This window comes from Macaca mulatta, chromosome 12 (genome assembly GCF_049350105.2).
Source record: "Macaca mulatta isolate MMU2019108-1 chromosome 12, T2T-MMU8v2.0, whole genome shotgun sequence".
Classification (NCBI taxonomy): Eukaryota; Metazoa; Chordata; class Mammalia; order Primates; family Cercopithecidae; genus Macaca; species Macaca mulatta.
In genome coordinates, this window is record NC_133417.1 from 81,052,842 (window position 1) to 81,071,705 (window position 18,864).

An 18,864-nucleotide genomic window follows, 5' to 3' on the forward strand; every position below is an offset into this window, starting at 1 on the left:
TTAACTTATTGGAACTGTAGAGCATCCATCCATCCATCCAGCAATGTGACTTTTTCATGTCTTTCCTAACACAAAAAGTCTATGTGTGTGGTTAGTCCACGAACTCATGGCATTTTGAATACATCCAGTACTTTAAAAATGACATATATATTTAAAAAAAAAAAATTAAGAAAACCCACAAGCTTGGAGGGAGGGGGACTTAAAAAGCACATTACAATGTATCTTTTCACAAATGAATTTAGCAATTGTCCTTGGTGAGATGGGATATTGATGATTTATGCCTTGTAGCCTTTCCCTTGTGGTGCATCTGTGGTTTGGTAGAAGTACAACAGCAACCTGTCCTTTCTGTGCATGTTCTGGTCGCATGTATAATGCAATAAACTCTGGAAACGAGCTCGCTCCCTCTGCTTTCTCAAATGGAAATATGTTATGGTGGAAAAGAAAGCCTATGGTGAGATTATCTTCTGGTTACACTCCCTTTTGGGGGCATTTGGGCAAGGGAGTGATAGACTAGTAGGGAAAGGGAGATGGGGGAGAAAAGCTGGAGGAGGCCTAGGGTATTGGATTTTGGCAGTGGTTGGGGGAGAGGAATGATAAGCTAGCCTGAGAGTGAAGTTTTCATAACTGGGAGGAAGGGGAGTCTCCTCTTTCCTTTCCTAGTCCCCAGTGACAGTAATATAATTGCACTCTCAATGGGTGTGAGCTTTCCTCTGGCCTGAACCTGGTAAGTAAGCCTATACCCCAAGCCACTTTCTCCTTAAAGCTTCCCATTTGTGTGTTTTTCTCCTCTTTGGTTTTGGTTGTGTTGTTTTTAATGCTTTCAGTGGCATCTTGGTGATTTCTGGCTGGCGAGCAATCATCAGGGGCTAGGTTGAAGCTAGTCTTGCCCACCTGGAAGTTGCCGGCCTTCATTACAGGAGCAAGGACAAGCAGCAGTGTAGCACTGCAGCGGATCCAATTCTGTCCCCTTTCCCTCAGCCCTACCCCCATCCCAAGCGCAAGACAGCCAGACCCCAGAGAAGCCGAGGATGGGTGAGTTTTCCCATCCGACTTTGCCTTGATCTCCTTGTGGACGGGTTTCTTGCTCAGTCATTACCTTTTAGTGGCCCACATTAAAATTTTTTTAAAGGAAGAAATGAAAAGATTTCCCCCAGTCTTTCCTCTATTTAATTACAAAATGCTGGTGGCATCTGGGATGCAAGAAAATGCAGAAAGCGTGACTGAAAATTTTGCAAATGAACATAACTTCCTATGAAGTCTAATGTTCCATTCACTGCCATGGCCCGGGAGACTCCCACCAGCTTCCACCGGCTTCTACAGGATCCCACTAGAGAGCCCAGACTTATCTAGTCCTGTCGGGGAAAAGGGAGAAGAGGCCTTGCACGGGAAAGCTAACAGAAAATTCGTTACCCCAGGTCCTGCCTGCAGTTTCAAACAGCTTCCAGCAGTTTCACAAAACACATCCTTTCCATTTCTTCCTTTTAAATGTTTCCCTAAGAACGATCCATTTAGGTGCTGTAAGTCCTCATACAGGGAGTCTTCGGGACACTAGCATTCAGAATTTTAAACTTCCTCCTCCAAACCAGGAACATTCCAAGACAGAATTCTTTTAGGGGGTCATTTCCTGGGGGTGGGGGAGAGGGCTTGGAATGAATGCTAGATTGAAAACGTTGTAATAGATTTGCCCCAGACTTAACACCGGTTGGGCAGGAGGAGGGTAATTTTTATTTAGCCGTTTCTCCGATCATGTGGGGAGCGCCATTAGTTGTTGATAGTGGGCCATGTCTCTGAGGAAAGCCTGAGCTACAATGCAAAGGCATCCCCTCTGGAACAAAATCAGAAAGCTATTGGCAAAGGTAATCAATCAGGCCATAAGTAGCCATTTACCCTCTTCCTTTTCGGGGCTGGAGGTGGGCCGGGAGCCCTCCAAGGGTGAGCTGGGCAACTTGTAGAGCGAGGAATATGCCCACCGCCGCCAGCGCCCCGGCCGCTTTTGTCTCGGCTCCCAGCCGGGCTTCCGAGGCTTTGTACCATGGATTTGGGAGTGACAATGGGCATTTCCCTCAGATTCAAGGCTGCTCAACCTCACCTCTGTAAGGGGGAAAAAAAAATCAGAAGGGAGTGGCCCAAGGACTTAGCCATTCGGCCGAAATTTTTAGACATTTTGGGAGTCTACTCCGAGGCCTCTAAGTGCGAACTACGCGAAGCGGCCCTGCCCGGGGAGACTCACTGAGGCAGGGCTGGGGCGGCGAGCGGGAGCAAGCTGCTCTAGCATTTGGGTTCTGCCCTGTGGCGTGTTCTCTTCCAGGGCCTTTCCAGCAGCACCGGAGAAGATGAGGCACCCTGGCCGCCACTGTCTGTGCTGCGCCAACTCTCCCGGCCGCCCGCCCTTCCGAGGGCAGGCAGAAGCCCCTCTGTATCCTCCGCCGCTGCGCCGGGCCACCCTGGCTCGGCCCTCGGGCCGCGGCGTGTGTCCAGCCTCACGTCGGGGTGTGTGTGGCCGCGCGGGCGTGTGTGAGTGTGGCAGGGGGAGGGGGGCCCTCCGAGCTGCTCCATCCGTCCGTTTTATTAGGGACACATTAATCTATAATCAAATACACCTCATAAAATTTTTATTGAAAGGCATAATATCATTACAGAGGTCTTCCACCTGTTTTAAACAACACGACAAGCTGTGAGCAAGCGTGTGTGTGGGGAGGGATGGGTGTGGGTAGGAAGAGAGGCAAGGGGAGAACAGCTCCCCTAGGGCGCCAGGGGCCGCCCCCGAGGGCCCGCCTGCCTCGGGCGACACCGGCCTGGCGAGCCCTCGGCCGCTCCCTGTGCCCGGGATACGCCGCCCGGGCTCGGAAGCTGGAGAGTCATCGCCGGGGCCGGACTGCCGGACCGAGGGTTGCAAGAAGAAGCGAACAAATAGTCCCCAGCGCCTCCTCCGGCTGCGGTCGCGTCTGTGGTCCTGGCAGCACCTGGGCGGACCAGGACGGGCCGGGCCGGGCCGAGCCGGGCACATGGACCAGGCCTGCGGGCTCTAATTGCGGCGCTTATGTTGATGATTTTTTTTTTTTTTAATCACAGCAGCCCCCAGTTTAGCGGACTGATTTACTCCCGGTATTGGTAAATATGATCACGTGGGCCGCGCGACCAATGGTGGAGGCTGCAGCCTGCGAACTAGTCGGCGGCTCGGGCGCCGGCGGGGAGCGGCTCGGAGGCGGACAGTGTAACCTTGGGTGGGAGCGCGGGACGCCTCAAAATGTCTTCCAGTGGCACCCTCAGCAACTACTACGTGGACTCGCTTATAGGCCATGAGGGCGACGAGGTGTTCGCGGCGCGCTTCGGGCCGCCGGGGCCAGGCGCGCAGGGCCGGCCTGCAGGTGTGGCTGATAGCCCGGCCGCCGCCGCCGCCGAGTTCGCCTCGTGTAGTTTTGCCCCCAAATCGGCCGTGTTCTCTGCCTCGTGGTCCGCGGTGCCTGCCCAGCCCCCGGCGGCGGCGGCGATGAGCGGCCTTTACCACCCGTACGTTCCCCCGCCGCCCCTGGCCGCCTCTGCCTCAGAGCCCGGCCGCTACGTGCGCTCCTGGATGGAGCCGCTGCCCGGCTTCCCGGGCGGTGCGGGCAGTGGCGGTGGCGGTGGCGGTGGTGGTGGAGGCGGCGGCCCGGGCCCCGGTCCCAGCCCTGGCCCCAGCGGCCCAGCCAACGGGCGCCACTACGGGATTAAGCCTGAAACCCGAGCAGCCCCGGCCCCCGCCACGGCCGCCTCCACCACCTCCTCCTCCACTTCCTTATCCTCCTCCTCCAAACGGACTGAGTGCTCCGCGGCCCGGGAGTCCCAGGGGAGCAGCGGCCCCGAGTTCTCTTGCAACTCGTTCCTGCGGGACAAGGCGGCAGCGGCGACGGGGGGAACCGGGCCTGGGGCAGGGATTGGGGCCGCGACTGGGACGGGCGGCTCGTCAGAGCCCTCAGCTTGCAGCGACCACCCGAGTCCGGGCTGTCCGCTGAAGGAGGAGGAGAAGCAGCATTCGCAGCCGCAGCAACAGCAACTTGACCCAAGTAAGTGCAAAAGAAATTGCCCCCTGATTTATTGCTGAAACCTGTAAGGCTCGAATGTGCAAAACTGATAGTTTTACTAACCTATAAAAACGTCTAGACGCCTACCCAAGCCTAGGCGAGCAACATGCATCCATAAAAAGAGCTTCCCATAACCACCTACCCTGGGCGCTCGGTTTGTACGGTAAACAGAGCGCTGGCATTAAGGCTTTTTATGATAATTCCCCCCAAGTTGTGAAAAGCGACCATCCTTGGTGAAATTAATTTAATGACCTCTCTTCCCCACCCTGTCATCTCTCCCTGCCTCCCCTCCGCCCATCTCTACCCGTCTCCAAACCCCCCTCTTTGTAGACAACCCCGCAGCGAACTGGATCCACGCTCGCTCCACCCGGAAAAAGCGCTGTCCCTACACCAAATACCAGACGCTTGAGCTGGAGAAAGAATTCCTCTTCAACATGTACCTCACCCGGGACCGGCGTTACGAGGTGGCCAGGATTCTCAACCTAACAGAGAGACAGGTCAAAATCTGGTTTCAGAACCGTAGGATGAAAATGAAAAAGATGAGCAAGGAGAAATGCCCCAAAGGAGACTGACCCGGCGCGGTGCTGGCGGGAGCGCTCAAGGGCAGCGGTTTTTGTTGTTTTTTTCCTTTGTGGGTGCTTGGTGCTTGATTTCCAGAAACTCTCCAGCGACTTGGACTTTTTTTTTTCTTTTTTAGATAGAAGTGACTGTGTGGTTGGTCTCTGTGAGGTATTTGGGGGACTCTGTATTTGCTCGTTTATGTGTTGGAAAAACCAAGTGGCTTTGGGGTTTCGCCCTATCCCACTCCCTTTCCTGCTCCATTGGTTCCTTAGGAAATGCTATATTTTGTGAGTGCACGCTGGCTTGGGGAGCCCTCTCTTGTGTAAATGTCCCCCATGTTTCTGAAAAGTGCTGTAGTTTAGTCCCCTCACCCCTAGCGCTGCCCAAACAGGGGCCAAATGCGCCCTAATTCCAAGAATGAAGGCCGAGCGACAACAGTGCGGACACGCCGGCTGCTAGCCCACGCTGAAGCCCGGCCGGGTTGCCCACCAGTTGCGAAAGCCCCCTTTCCTCAGGGAGCCCGCGGGACCTCGGTGGAGATCTCCAGTGAGGCCTAGAAAGGAGCCCAGGGCCTCGGGCGGGTTGGGGTTTGTCCTCAGTGCATTGGACCCGCTACTCTTTCCCCCGAAGGCTGGGCTCGCGTGGGCGGCCATGGATGGTGGCCGTCCCGGTTCCTGCCCGAGGACCAGTTGTAAATGTTACTGCTTCCTACTAATAAATGCTGACCTGATCAAATGGAGCCCAGACGCTGGCCCTAAACGTTGTGTGCCTGCTTTTTCTGTCTCTCTGCAAAATTTCACACTCGGAATATTTCTCCTCTACCCCTGGGAGGGAGACACTGTTAAAAATTCAGGGCCCTTCCACCTGACAGATCTCTCTGATGTGTCTCTGCCTTCTCTGCCTCACATCCCTTTGTGCAGGCAGATGCGGCAGCACAGACCCTGGGGGGGGGACATTGGTGACTCCCCAAACCTGGTTCAAGCTCCTCCATGAACTCTGTGCTTGGGCCCAGTGTTAGCTTTGCAGCAGCGCCCAGAGGAGCCAGCAGGCCCCAGAAGCGAGGCACTTTCAGGCTAGGGCTTGGGTACACAGCACTCTAACCTTCCCTGGGCTCTTGGAGCCCCAGATGCCAAACCCCTCTCCAAACAAGGGAAAGGCCAACTCTGCACTCTGGAGCAACTGTCCGAGCTGGGGGCGGGGGGGCTGACTGGCTCCGGGAGGTCCCAGCTAGTCAGTCTGTAAGCTTCTGCCCCTCCCACCAAAGCCCCAAAGTGACCTTACCGATCAAAATGGTCAAGGCTTTCCTCCCCAGCCACCTCCATTTAACCGCCCCCTTCCCCCCACCCAGCTTCTGTGTATGTTTAGCCCCCAGCTTGGCCCTCTGAGGGCTACATTCAGGGGCTAAAATGAAGGTCATTGTAAGTGAGGGTTCGGGTGAGTACAGCCTTTGCAGGCCGAAGAGGCACCACCACCAGGTGGCCTGAGCTGGGTGGAAGGTGAGGGCAGTGGCAGAGATCTTGGGGGATTCCAATGAAAGAGGAGACTCGAAGAAAAAGCAGAGGGGGCTGGGAGGGAAAGCCAAGGAAGGCTCAGATCTGGCAGAAGGTGCTGCGTACCCCTGCCCCTGTGGCCAGCTCGGTACCTAGGGCTCTTTGAAAACAGGAAGAGCCAAGGTGTCATAAAGCCATCTAGCCGGCCAGACGTCTGGAGGTAATGAGTTTACGACGGGCCCGGCGCTTTGCTTTGAAACCATCTCATTTTGATGTTTGTGTTTGTGGGAGGAAAGGAAAAATGCAGACAAAACTAGGTCTTAAAATCTAGACAATAAAATATAAACAAGACTGCGTTGGACCAAGAAGGCAGGGGCATAGGAGCCCCCAGGTGAGGTGTGAGCACCTAGGAAATAAACATGAAAGAGGAAGGAAGAGGTGAATGAATTTCTGATTTTTGAAATGAATTGGATATTGGAAGTAGCCTAAGGCAATGGCATTTTATAATATTTTGACTATGACCACGGTTTAGCTGGTTCTTTAGAAATAAACAAAAATATTGGCCTGTTATCTGTGGGTAGGGCCGTTACTGAGCTTAGGTCATTTACCCAGTTGAGAGTCTCCCAGAAGTGTGGTTGGTGGGAAAAGATGAAGTTAGATGCCTATTCACAAGAATTTCTGACCCTCCACTCCAAACTTTGAAGCAAAATATTGTTTGAATTTATGTGTATTCACTTATTTAAAAATACAATTGTTACACCTAAACGGGAGAAAAGCAGTTTTGAAGATGAGTAAAAAGATTAATCTAACAGGAAACACTTAAGCCAATTGAATAATCATTGCTTTAAAAAAAAAATTCTAGTTGAATGCTTAGTTCAATGACTTTTGATAAATATTTTTAAAATCCCATTTACTGTCCATAGAAATTCAAACGAACCCAAGCCCAAAGGGACTTTCCAGACAGCCACTCAGAGATCCAGCAAAAAGCTTTTGATTTGGCTTCGATTCCCCAAAATTGCCACCTAAGTGGGCCCAAAGCATTACAGTGTTAAAATAGCAAATATTCATGATTTAATCCTAAAAGCAACAGCTGTAAGAGAAAAACAAAAAACATAACAATACCTGACTTCTGTAATTTCTTGGTTGCCAAAGTGTCTGGTTCCTCTGGAAAAGAAAAAGCCTCTTGGCAGTTGATATTTAGAAAGTTGAAGGTTTTGTTAAATCTAGCCTGTCGCTATAATTGTTTTAAAAGGCACAGCTGGGCGGTTACAGCATGGGGACTTTTGGTGTCTGGCAAAAGAAGGGCTGGAAGCTTTTGGAAAAGACACTACTGGAAGCTGTTGGGAGCACTGATTAGAATATTCTAGGCATACAGGAGCTCCTGCTTGCTGCTCTTGAGTTGTTGACAATCACAGGAATGAAGCATTATTAGTGTCAGCAGTCCAAGCCCCAAACTAAAGAACGAGATTAGAATTGGTTTGAGATGAATAAAAGGAAGTTAAATTCAACGGACTGGAGGTGGCATTTGGCCACTAGAGAGCGCTGTTGCTCCACTTTCTGATCTCGTAAAGCTGGAATTGCTGCGGAGAAAGGTTTTGATTAAAAATATTTACAATCCTATTTTTAATCCTAAATTAGGATAAATTTAACCAAAAACAAACAAGGTATACTATTAAGTTTTCCGGCAGTGTTTGCTGGGAATAAAATTTTGGCTCGGTCAGGGCTTCAGAAAATTTGGAGTATGGCACAGCTGAAAATATAAAACATTATGATAAATGAATGTGTTATATCAAAACAGAAACCTGTAAAAGGCATAGATCTTTGCTTACCAAGTTAATCGCGCTCTTTTTCTACTCATATTATAAACAGAATGCTTAAATAAATGTTAAAAACTGTTCTGTCCCAAGAGGAAATGTGTTGTAACGTTTTCTAAATTTGGCCTGAATAGCTATAAATGAATTTTCTAGTGTTCATTTTTCTTTTAGTCCCCCGAGGAATCACACAGTTCTAGAAGATACCTGGTATTGTTGAGATCCGGGCTCTTTCATTTTTTTCCCCCATTCCATTCCAAAATCCACTCATTTATCCAGGGTTCAAACATGGGCGCGCGCGCGCGCGCGCACACACACACACACACACACACACACGCCAAACTGAAAAAAGGGGCACAATTACAAAGGTAGCTCCAAGGCTTTATTGACAATAATAATCTTTTAATTGGGCATTTGCAAGATTGAAGGACAAATCCTTAACTGTCAGAATCAATTTGTTCGCCTTCGGATTTAAAGAAAGTCATTACACTTGGCAATCACCAGCAGAAAAAAGCCCCACAAAAACAAACAAACAAACAAACAAAAAAGACCCTTGCTTTCCACCACCCCAAGTCTGTACTCCTTACTAATTTAAAAATTAAATAAAGCACGCCTTTATCATCTCCAGGTTCATTAACGATTCCTTTACCTTTCAGTCATTCCCAGTAGAAATAATTGAGTCAGACATTATCACCTTGCTATGTCAGTCTATCTCGATCTCATTTTCTCCATTTGTAAAAATGATATTTCAGTCCACCCGGACACAAGTCAGGATCGCGCTCGCAGGCTGGGCCAACCCACAAGGAGCGAGGGGTAGCTGAAATCACTCGCCAGCCTGCGGCATCTCTGAGGCCGTCTGGGGCTTTCGGAAATTTGCATTTGGTGTGGAAAGCCGGCGTGGTGCGTTTAGCTTGAGCAGGGGCGCCTTGGAGGTCTGTTTCCAAGGCTGTGGGCCTGGCGCCCTCACGATATTGTACCTATCCCGAAGGAAACGTGGCTCCGTCACCCAAAGAACCCACGAAAAAGGCCGAGCAGGAGGGGAAAACACACACATAACAGAGAACCATTGCATTTATTGGACATTGAAACGGGAGCAGAGAGGGAAGGGAAGTGTGTGGGGAGGCGGCTGGTAGGTAGGGTAAAGCCAGACAGCTTTGGAGAGAGCTGCTAAAATCAGGAATATTTTGTCGATTCACACTCGACTGGGCCACATGACTCGGGCTACTTTTCTTCATCTCTGCTCACAAACTAGCCTGAGCCTTCCCTTTCTCTGCTTTGGGAAAAATTCGTAACTTTGAGGCCTGCGGCTCTCTCGGCAGTAATTTCACAGGCTTGGCGGAGGAACTAGGATCATTAGCAGAAGATGGGCCGCCTGCAGCTGCCTGGAACCGGCGCGATCTGAACGCCGGCCGGGAGGCTCCTGGGGGTATCTCGCTGGCGTCTGCCCCCAGCGCTCCTCCGGGAACCGCAGCCGGCCCTGGTTCGCTGCGCGCCAGGGCCGAGACCCGGGAGCCGCGTCCTGCCCGAGGAAATGTCACCCTCCCCAGCGCGAGCCCTTTTTCCCGCCTCAGAATGTTTGTCCGCTCTTCTATTTACTCGCTCAGCAAGCCTAATGCCCCCTCCTGCATTCTTCAGCCTCCCCCTGCGCCCATTGCTGACGTCTATCAAGGGTGAAATGATGGAAACTATATTCATGGGCATGATTTCCATTAAATATCAATTAACCTGAGAGCCTCGGCCAGGCTTGCGGTACGTCAAGGGTAAATGTACATCTCATTTCCACAGGGCCCACTCGGCTGGAAAAGAAGGGCTTTGATTTGCTTTGATAACGCCAGGATCTGGGGCCACACTCGCGGCTTTTAATCAAATCACTTTGATATGCCCCAAGTCAAATGCACGGTCTGGTCCTTCAACACCTCTTGTCCACGTTCCCTGGGCTGCACCCAAGTGTCAAGAGCTGCAAAAGCCACGGGCAACCTCTGCTGGGCTAAACCCAGGGGCTCGGGGAGGGAGTCATTTGCTCCGCAGCCTCCTGGGAGTGGCCTCCTTGCCTCCCCCAAGTCTAAGGCTCCGCTGCAGCCCCTCCCTGCCGGTTGCGGCCCGCGTTCCCGCGGCCCCGGGGCACACAGAGCCCTTGGCAGTGCGTCTTTATGGGCCCCCTTTAAGGCCGGCGGAGGCATCTCGGGCCGGGCGCGGCGCTCCGTCCGTCGGGAGTGTGGTTGAACTGCGCGCGGATCCCTCCGCGGGGCTCCTGGCCCCCGTCACGCTGCCTCTCCGTGCACTGCTGTGGTGCGAAAATGCCTCGTCGGTGCGCACCCGGGCGGCAGCCTCGGCGGCGGGGGCGAGAGCGGCGGGAGGGGGGCCCGGGGGGGGCGCGGTAAGAGGTGGCGGCGGACACAGGGTGTTTTTTTTTTCTCTCCAGAGCGGGGGTTTGTAAACCGAGGCCAGAGTGTCCCCGTGGGCCGGGCGCACTTTTTTCTTGTCCGGGTGCGCTCAAGCACTTTTGGTGCCTGAGAGGAAACAGTGGAGGCAGCGGGGCAGGTCGCCCGGGGCGTCGGCGATTATATTGCGGCCGAGCCGGGGCGCGCCGGGAAAGGCCGGGAGGGCGGCGGCGCGCGGGGGTTGGGCGAGGCCTTGCGACCCGCGAGGGAGGCGGCGCGAAGCCGAGTCTGGGGCGCAAGAGCCGGGCATGAGCGCCCAGTAGCTGAGCGCCCGCGGCTGCCCGGCCTCAGAAGCGACGGTCGAGCGCGGGCGGGCGGCAGCAGCGACGTAGCCCGGCGGCCCTGGCGGCGTGAGCAGCCGCCCCAGAGGCCCCCGCGGCAGTGCGGCCGAGTCGAGGCTCGCTCCCTGCCTGCTTAGCGCCGCCCGCCTGTCCCGGGCCGCCGCCGCTGCCGCCCCAATGAGTTCGTACTTCGTGAACCCGTTGTACTCCAAGTACAAGGCGGCCGCGGCGGCGGCGGCGGCGGCGGCGGCGGGCGAGGCCATCAATCCCACTTACTACGACTGTCACTTCGCGCCCGAGGTCGGCGGCCGTCATGCCGCCGCCGCAGCAGCCCTGCAGCTCTATGGCAACAGCGCAGCTGGCTTCCCGCACGCGCACCCGCAGGCGCACGCGCACCCGCACCCGTCCCCGCCGCCCTCCGGGCCGGGGTGCGGCGGTGGGGGCGGCCCGGGCCAGGACTACTTCCACCCCGGCAGGGGCAGCCCGGCCGCTGCCTACCAGGCTGCCCCCCCTCCTCCTCCGCATCCTCCGCCTCCACCGCCGCCTCCCCCCTGCGGCGGGATTGCCTGTCACGGGGAGCCCGCGAAGTTTTACGGATACGATAACTTACAGAGACAGCCGATTTTTACGACCCAGCAAGAGGCCGAGCTGGTACAATATCCTGACTGTAAATCGTCCAGTGGTAATATTGGCGAGGACCCAGACCACTTAAATCAGAGCTCGTCTCCTTCTCAAATGTTTCCGTGGATGAGACCACAAGGTTGGGATGCATTTTTTTTTTTTTTAAGAGGGGAGAGGGGGAGAAATCTGCTTTCATCTCACGGTCTGGCTTTAAAACTCCCCTTCCCTCTCCCCCTCCTTTTCCTTCTTGTGTAGCCACAGTGGCTCTTATTCATAAAGTAATACAGACCTTTTTTTTTTTTTTTTTTTTTTTTTTTTAAAGTAGAAACCATGTAAAGATGATGGGGACAGAATAATTGTGAAGACCTTCTCTCTGCCTCTCTTGCCTGCACACCCTATATATATTTGAGCTAAAAAGCGCTGTGTATATTTCACCCAGTAGGCCCCGTTCCACAAACCTCCAGCAACATGCAGAGGTACCATAACATTTTTAAAACGTTTATTCCTCCCCTCCCCTTTTTTTTTTTGTTTTAATCAGCAGCTCCTGGTAGACGAAGAGGAAGACAAACCTACAGTCGCTTCCAAACTCTAGAGTTGGAAAAGGAATTTCTTTTTAACCCCTATCTGACCAGAAAAAGAAGAATCGAGGTTTCCCACGCCCTAGCCCTCACCGAGAGACAGGTAAAAATCTGGTTCCAAAACAGGAGAATGAAATGGAAAAAGGAAAACAACAAGGACAAATTTCCCGTTTCCCGGCAGGAGGTAAAGGACGGGGAAACGAAAAAGGAAGCCCAAGAGCTGGAGGAAGACAGAGCAGAAGGCCCGACAAATTAACTTCCACCTTTAAAATTTTACCACAGACTATTAAAACTAATGATCACCATATGCTGTGGACACCACCTATTTTCTTTGTTGCAAAGGACCTTACCTGTGTTTCAAGCTACCTTCATGTCACTGCTCTTGAGGCTTCTGCGCTTTGAGAGGGATTTGGGTGTTTAAAAAAGTTTCTAGTGTCACATAGAAGCAGTCCTTGAGCTGTCCTATGGAAGGGTAATTTGATACCTTGTAGCTATATTTTTATAATGGTTTTTAATGTCTGAGCTGGTGATTTGCCTGAACAACGTAAACTTCCTAATGATTAGCACTTAATAATTGAATATAAAATGCTTTATTAATCAAACAAGTGCACTTGAACGTTTTAATCTTTGTGGTGAGTAAATTAAAAGGAGTCTATTAATTTGTTTAAAAAATTATGTCTGCAGAATACTTTATATTATTTGATTACAATGTATTATTTATGGATTTTTTTTCTTCTTTTATAATGAATGGTTCGGGTGCGTTTTGTTTACTCCTAAAAGGTTTCTGTGCGTATTTTCTAAATGTAGTATCTCGGGGAAAAGGCTGGGCTAAACATTCGAAAAGCACATATTAGCTGAAGAGAGTAACGGTATAGTCCAGCTCTGCAGCTTCCTTAAACTTAAGGAAAAGATTGGGCCAGTGACAAGAGTTTAAAGGCAATGTCCAAGTTGACAATTATTTTTCTATAGTCCATACAAATTAAATAATCTGGCAACTCTGGCAAATCGCCTTGTAAAATGTGTCTCATTTTTTAACTTGCTTTCGTTTTGAACCGCCCCTGTAATCGCCTGAAATCGCTAGTTCTTTATGCAGTGGCTGCCGCTGTGTTCCGTTATTTTCAGTAGGTGCCATATTTATTTGTATTGCCTTCGTTTTGTTTGCCGCTGGTTTTAAACCAGCTTGCTGTGCGCATCTCAGACGTCTGTTGGTACGTCCTCCGCTGTTCTTCAGGAAAGCGATAGCCTTACCTATTTGAAACAAGCCCTGAGAGGAAGAGCAGAAAAACCTGAGTGTAAACAACTCCAGAATGTCGCTAGCTCCTTAATAAATAAATGAATCTCTTTCTGGAGTTAGTGTCTTTGAGCGCGGCAAATACCCCTTTTCCGTGAATCACTAACAGTCGCCTCAGGACTCAAGGCTTCTGTTGAATAAGAAAGGGGTGGGGTTACACACATTCTGCGCTGTTTAAAAAAAAAAAAAAAAAAAAAAAAAAAAAAAAGCCGCAGGGGCCCCTTCTTTTTCCAGAGAGGACTGGCTAGTCTATCTTGCTCTAAATAATCTTGCTAAGATGCTCTGAGAGCTTTGATCCTCTTAAAGGACTCAAATTGTGGGCCCAGTGGGGGACAACCCAGAGTCCATGTTACACCACAGCTTATTTCACTGAGCCAGCGTTGATGCTGGGGTTTGGCATCTGTTATTAACAAGATATCCATTTCCATTGGAGGCTGCTCCTGCAGCTGCCATTTTACAGGGGAAAGTAGGGGGAAGAGGAGTGGGAGAAAAGAGGAAAATTCAAGTAAAGTAACATTCATTCCCGAAAAAGGAAAAGCACCTTTATTAGGTAGTCATCGAAGAGCTCTCTGCTTTCTCTAACCGTGTTTATTTTCAAAGGGATACGTTTTTATTTCCAGAGTTGCTTTTATTACATAGGTAAGAAAATGGAATCCTATAGTTTTGCACCAGGGTCACCTCATCGGGTTTTGTCAGGCTATTTGCCTGTGGCTTCACAGACCACAGAAATGGTGCCACTGGCCAGGTCAGAAGGAAAGCACCACCTGGCTTTACATGCTGGGAAGAAGTGATGGCTGTGACTTCTCCGACCTGAGCCAGGAAAGATAATTTTAAATCACAAGTGGCCCAGGACTTAAACATTTGCACTCCAAGAGACAGCTGCAAATGCCTATGCTGGATTTGAGAATGTTTTGCTCTGTGCGCTGCTTAAGACTGCTGTCGGCTGGTACAGAGTAAGGATGCCAAGGGCCAAGAGGCTGGGGAACAGCCTCCAGTGTAAACCATACAAAGACCAGTGCTGGCTGAAATCCAGCTGCCCTGGATTTAAGGGACTCAGGACTCCTTTGTATATTAGTAAAACTGGCTGTCTCCTGTTCAAGGATGCTCACAAATTCTTTTAGAACCCTGAAATAATGTTGGCAAGACTGTCAGGTGGGAGCACTGTGTATGGGTGGGTATGGAAATCAAGGAAGGAAGAGGAGGTAAAATGTCATTTCTTCAGCATTCTGTGCTGGTCTCGAAGTGTAACTTTTGGCCCCACTGGCCCCCTAAACCATAGTAAATTCATACCTCATGTACAGACAAAGACTGTTGCAATAGCTGGTGTATTTTAGAATATGAATTTGTATGTATACATAGCTTACATGCCCAGAGTGTTAATTATACATGTAGGTAAATGTTTCCTTTTGTAGCTGGGAAAGAGCATAGATTTGTGTTCAAATAAAGACCTTGGGGAATTACACATCACACACATTCACCACCTTCTTTCTTACACTGACTAGACATCCCCACCCCCCATCATGGTGTTTCATGCAGACAGACTGGCAGTGACTTGCGCACAAGATGCCCTTCTAATTGGCTCAAATGTTTCAACATCCAAGCATTGAGGCAACAAGCAAACATTTTTTTGCTGCAGAAATTTGCATAAACCTTCAGAGAATGCTTTGCCATCCCGGACAGTGCTTTTCAGCCCTGGACTGCAGCAGTCGGCTTAGAGAGGTCTGTAAACCATTTAGAGAAAAATAATACTCTCCAATGTTAACACTGAATGAAAGAACCAAGCCTTCTGAGTGATTTAGGCTCTCCATTTATAATGACCAGAAACACACAAAAGAGGATGTGGGTCTCAGTGGTTTTCAGAGAAGTCAGTTCAAGGATGCCATTTTGTGAGGTTCCACAAAGCCCAGTACATCGCTTACCTCTGGGCACAAGAGGAAAAAATGCAAATATGGCTGCTTTTTCTGTGCAAAGTCTCTTTGCAGCCCTCATTCCCCAAATTGAAAAGGAGGGTCATAAAGCTCTGCTTTTATCTGGGTAAGATGGGGACAGGATAATGAGGCAAACTGACTACTGATATTATTTCTCAGAAAACTTTGGAATTAAACAACTTCTTTGCTCAATTCCACATGTATATACCAGTATACCTGTGTGAAGTCTTCTGGGCTTGTGAGGGCCCAAAAACTTGCCCCATCTGCTTGTGTAATTTAAAATATTGTTTTATTCTGTAATACAGAAGGAAGTGCTATTTCACATCCAAGTTTCTTGTGTCCTCTGCTTCCCCAGTATTTGCTGAATCCTTGGGCATCTGGGGGTGGACAAGGGAGGAGAGAGAACATTTTAATGGGCCCTGGCTGCTGCTGTGGTTCCTTCCAGCAAAGTTAGGGCCCACTGGCTTTTTTCTAGAAAGAATATGACTTTTGCTGACAGATGGCAGCAAAAGTCCTTTAATCAAAAACATCCAAGGTCATCAGAACTTTTTCAAGGGATAACAAATGGCCTGCTCCAGAGGGTGCTGTGCTGCTTCCTGCTTCAGTCCACATCCACTTAGGTACTTACTGGGTGTGAAGATGTTAATAGCAGAGAACGTACACACAGATATCCAATGCAAATATTTGTAACATAGTATTGGAAGTTTAAAGACACTGTCTTTAAAAGGATGGGGGGTGGTGTTACCTCTTTCAGGAAGGTTCTGAAGGCTGCATGGCTATGCCCATGAGGGGAATGCTGGAGGCCAGCCAAGGACATTTACTTTCGGGAGATCACCAGAGCAGTTCCTGTGAAAAATATAAAGGGAATGTGACGCCGGCCTTTGAGGAAAAGGAATTATTCTTTTTTCTAGGCTGATCTGAGGAAGTCACTCTTTTCCTGAACAAATGTCTTTTCAGTATTGCGTTGAACACATTTTTCAATTGGGAAATATTTGGGGGCAAGAGGAGAGGGGAGAACTAGAATTAAACTCCATAAAAATGAAAATTGCTCTTAGTGGGGGACGTAGAGCAAGGAGTTTCAGAAGGGATCCAGGAACCATAACCCTGTCTGTCCAGAAAGATGTTTCTGTGGAGAAAGATCAGGTGATGGACTTTCAAACGGGTGTTTCGGAGAGGTTGACAAGTACCTAAAACCATTTCCAGCCTTTAGGCTGGTTGGTGATTATCCTACTGCAGAACCTCCCGGGAATGGGAGGGACCCCAATTTACGATGGAGCGGTGTGTGTGGGGGCACACTTCCTTGGCCTGCAGAGCCCGCATTTTCTTCCCAAGATAACTGGGACTGGCTTGCAAGGAGATGAGTGGGAGGAGGGGAAACCGAAAGTGGTTGGCTGCCTTTGGGGACAGGCCTTTTCCTGAGGGGAGAGGAGGAGAAGCCAAGTGACTGGCACAGGGTGAGAGATGGGGGGAGGTTGCTGTGGGGATCGCTTCCCCAGAGCGTGAGCAGTACATTGAGTTCATTTCCCTCCTTCACAATGGCCAACTGCGCAGAGGTTTTGAGCCAAACCAAAGAACACACACACACACACACACACACACATCCTAGAAAAAGAGAGAAACAGAGGTGGGGGTGAGGGAAGGAAGAACCACGAAGGGAAGAAAAAAGGGAAAGGTGAAGAGGTACAGAGAAAGAAAGAGGGAGGAAGGAGAGAGAATGGGGAGAGAGGAGTAGGAGAAGGAAGAGAGGAGGCGGGGGAGAGAGAAAGCAGAAGAGGAAAAAACATGGCGCTTGCGAGCTGTATGTGCAAAATCCGCAAGGAATTGCAGTAAATTCCTTTTTGTTTGAAGAAAATTTACAACTTGGTAATAGACCTTTTTATGACCTATTTGCGGTCGTCATTGGCTGCGGCTGGTCATGTGCAGGCGCCGCTCGCCTTCACGGCCTTTTTCCTGATTTCCCAGGCGAATTTCCCCCCGCATTCTGCTTTCCCAGAGCCTCACCCCCTCTTTTTCTAACCTTTGTCTCTGCAGAGGTGGGCTTCAGTCGCCGGCTGCGGGATTGCGGAGTCTGCCGCGGCCTCGGCTCCCGCCCGGCGCCCGGCCTGGTCCCACCGCCGCTCACTCGGTCCGCACAGCCGCCACCTCCGGAGCTGGTGGGGAGCCCGGCGAGGGAGGGCCTGGAAGGGGCCTTGGGCGCCAAGCCCCCCGCCGGCGCGGACACCGCCTGCCAGGAGCAGCCGGCCTGCTCGAGGTGACTGCAGCCGCGCGATTCCGGCGCGGTTTCTTCACCAACATGAGCGGGTATCTGCCGCCGAGAGCGCGCGCAGCCGGGCAGCGCCTAGTGGATTACGGCAGACGCCCGGACCGACCGCCGCCTGCAGCTCGGCAGCCTTCGGGTAAGAGTCGCCCCCTCCCCGCGCCCCAGCATGCCACCAAGAAGCCTGGGGCGCCGACCCCCTTGGTCAGCTCAGTTCGGCTGCTCGCCTACATTTCCCGGGGAACTGAGGGTCGCTGTCTAAGCCCCTTCCCCCCATTACTTGGTTCCTAGGGCGTCCCCTGCGGCCCGGGGCGGGGTCCGGCTGGGTTCAGAAGTCTAAGAGGGCAGTATTATTTCTTCCAGAAATTCTGAGAGATGGGTAGCCACAGACAGGATCCCAATGTCTAGATGGAGAGCCCCTCAATCCCACCCTGAGAAAGCGTGTAGACGGGTTACTACTGAACATCTCCACTTGCTGGGGGTCACTAAAGGCATTTTATACAGAGCTGTGGTTTTTGTGGTTTATCTGTGGTCGTGGCCAGAGGTTCCCGGGAGAATAACAGGTGTTTTTTGAGGGTTGGGGCTTGAGTGGGGGTGGGGTGAATTCTCTGTTCCTAGGATGTGCTTGGTGTTTGAATCTAGGCTTTAGTGACTGATGCTGGTTAATTTCTAGGGTTAATGGTTTATTGGGCCTTGTGTTGTATGAGATGGAATTTTAAATATTTTTAAATGTTTCTCTAGTTCTTAGAGAAATTTTTAAACAACTCAAGATAGGTTCTTCCCACATATGATAATCTGTCAGGTGAATTTGGATTATTTTATATCACAAAATGAATGCATGTTTTGGGAAGTAATGGTATCAGACTATATGGTCCAGGTCTTGGTAAAAACCCAATAAATCTTTGAGAAATACAAGACATCTCTGTGTTCAAACATCGTGTGTTTCTTATTTGCCAGAGTAGGAAAAGAGTAGATCTTTTTGCTCTCTAAATGTATTGATGGGTTGTGTGGGGTTTTTTTCCGCCTACTAATAAATATTACATTGTAACATTCTTCCCTCAACTTCAAAACTGCTGAAATGAAACAATATGCATAAAAGAAAATCCTTTGCAGAAGAATAAAAGCTGTTTTCTCCCTCTGATTTTGAATGGCACTTGAGGATGCAGTTCGTAAATCCTATTGCCTATTCCCGTCATGAACATTGTGAAATGAAACCTTTGGACAATCTGCCGCATTGCGCATGGGACTGGCCTGCGTGAGGCAAGGGTATGGTTCCCAAAGCACCCAGTGGTAAATCCTAACTTATTGTTCTCTTAAAATTCCAATGTAACAACGTTGGCCATAAAAGCGTTTCTGAACAAAACATGTCATCTTTGTGGAAAGGTGTTTTTCATAATTAATGATGGAATCGTGCTCATTTCAAAATGGAGATCCACGATTTGTGGCCAGCTGATGCCTGCAAATTCTCCTGGATCACTAATTCTGATCACTTACAAATAAGAAACTTGAGTGATTCTTTTTTTTACTTGGAGTGTTTGTATTTT

At 50.4% G+C, this 18,864-nt stretch overlaps 2 protein-coding genes and 1 long non-coding RNA gene across 4 annotated transcripts; 2 read left to right on the forward strand and 1 right to left on the reverse strand.

Moving 5' to 3' along the window:
* Positions 1–2,612: 2,612 nt before the first annotated feature.
* On the forward strand, positions 2,613–5,381 carry HOXD9 (homeobox D9). The gene is made up of 2 exons (XM_015110412.3): positions 2,613–4,043; positions 4,392–5,381. The coding sequence occupies exons 1-2, from the start codon at positions 3,248–3,250 to the stop codon at positions 4,631–4,633; spliced, it is 1,038 nt and encodes a 345-aa protein (XP_014965898.1). The 5' UTR covers positions 2,613–3,247; the 3' UTR covers positions 4,634–5,381.
* Positions 5,382–10,111: 4,730 nt separating this feature from the next.
* HOXD8 (homeobox D8) lies at positions 10,112–13,186 on the forward strand. Of its 2 annotated transcripts, none has more exons than XM_077956602.1 (2): positions 10,112–11,405; positions 11,808–13,186. In XM_077956602.1, the coding sequence occupies exons 1-2, from the start codon at positions 10,823–10,825 to the stop codon at positions 12,098–12,100; spliced, it is 876 nt and encodes a 291-aa protein (XP_077812728.1). In that variant the 5' UTR covers positions 10,112–10,822; the 3' UTR covers positions 12,101–13,186. The 2 variants fall into 2 exon arrangements, with proteins under 2 accessions (XP_077812728.1, XP_077812727.1); XM_077956601.1 differs by having other exon boundaries at positions 10,119–11,405; positions 11,805–13,186.
* Positions 13,187–14,442: 1,256 nt separating this feature from the next.
* LOC106992626 (uncharacterized) lies at positions 14,443–17,621 on the reverse strand. The gene is made up of 3 exons (XR_003721318.2): positions 17,081–17,621; positions 15,809–15,909; positions 14,443–15,440 (listed from the first exon to the last, which is right to left on the reverse strand). It is a non-coding gene; the product is annotated as an uncharacterized LOC106992626 (long non-coding RNA).
* Positions 17,622–18,864: the final 1,243 nt, after the last annotated feature.

Bases quoted from the DNA above. Each gene is read 5' to 3' on its own strand.
- HOXD9 (XM_015110412.3), top strand. From the start codon at position 3,248: ATGTCTTCCAGTGGCACCCTCAGCAACTACTACGTGGACTCGCTTATA. The intron at 4,044-4,391 runs GTAAGTGCAAAA...CCCTCTTTGTAG, and splicing joins GCAACAGCAACTTGACCCAA to ACAACCCCGCAGCGAACTGG.
- HOXD8 (XM_077956601.1), top strand. From the start codon at position 10,823: ATGAGTTCGTACTTCGTGAACCCGTTGTACTCCAAGTACAAGGCGGCC. The intron at 11,406-11,804 runs GTTGGGATGCAT...TGTTTTAATCAG, and splicing joins TCCGTGGATGAGACCACAAG to CAGCTCCTGGTAGACGAAGA.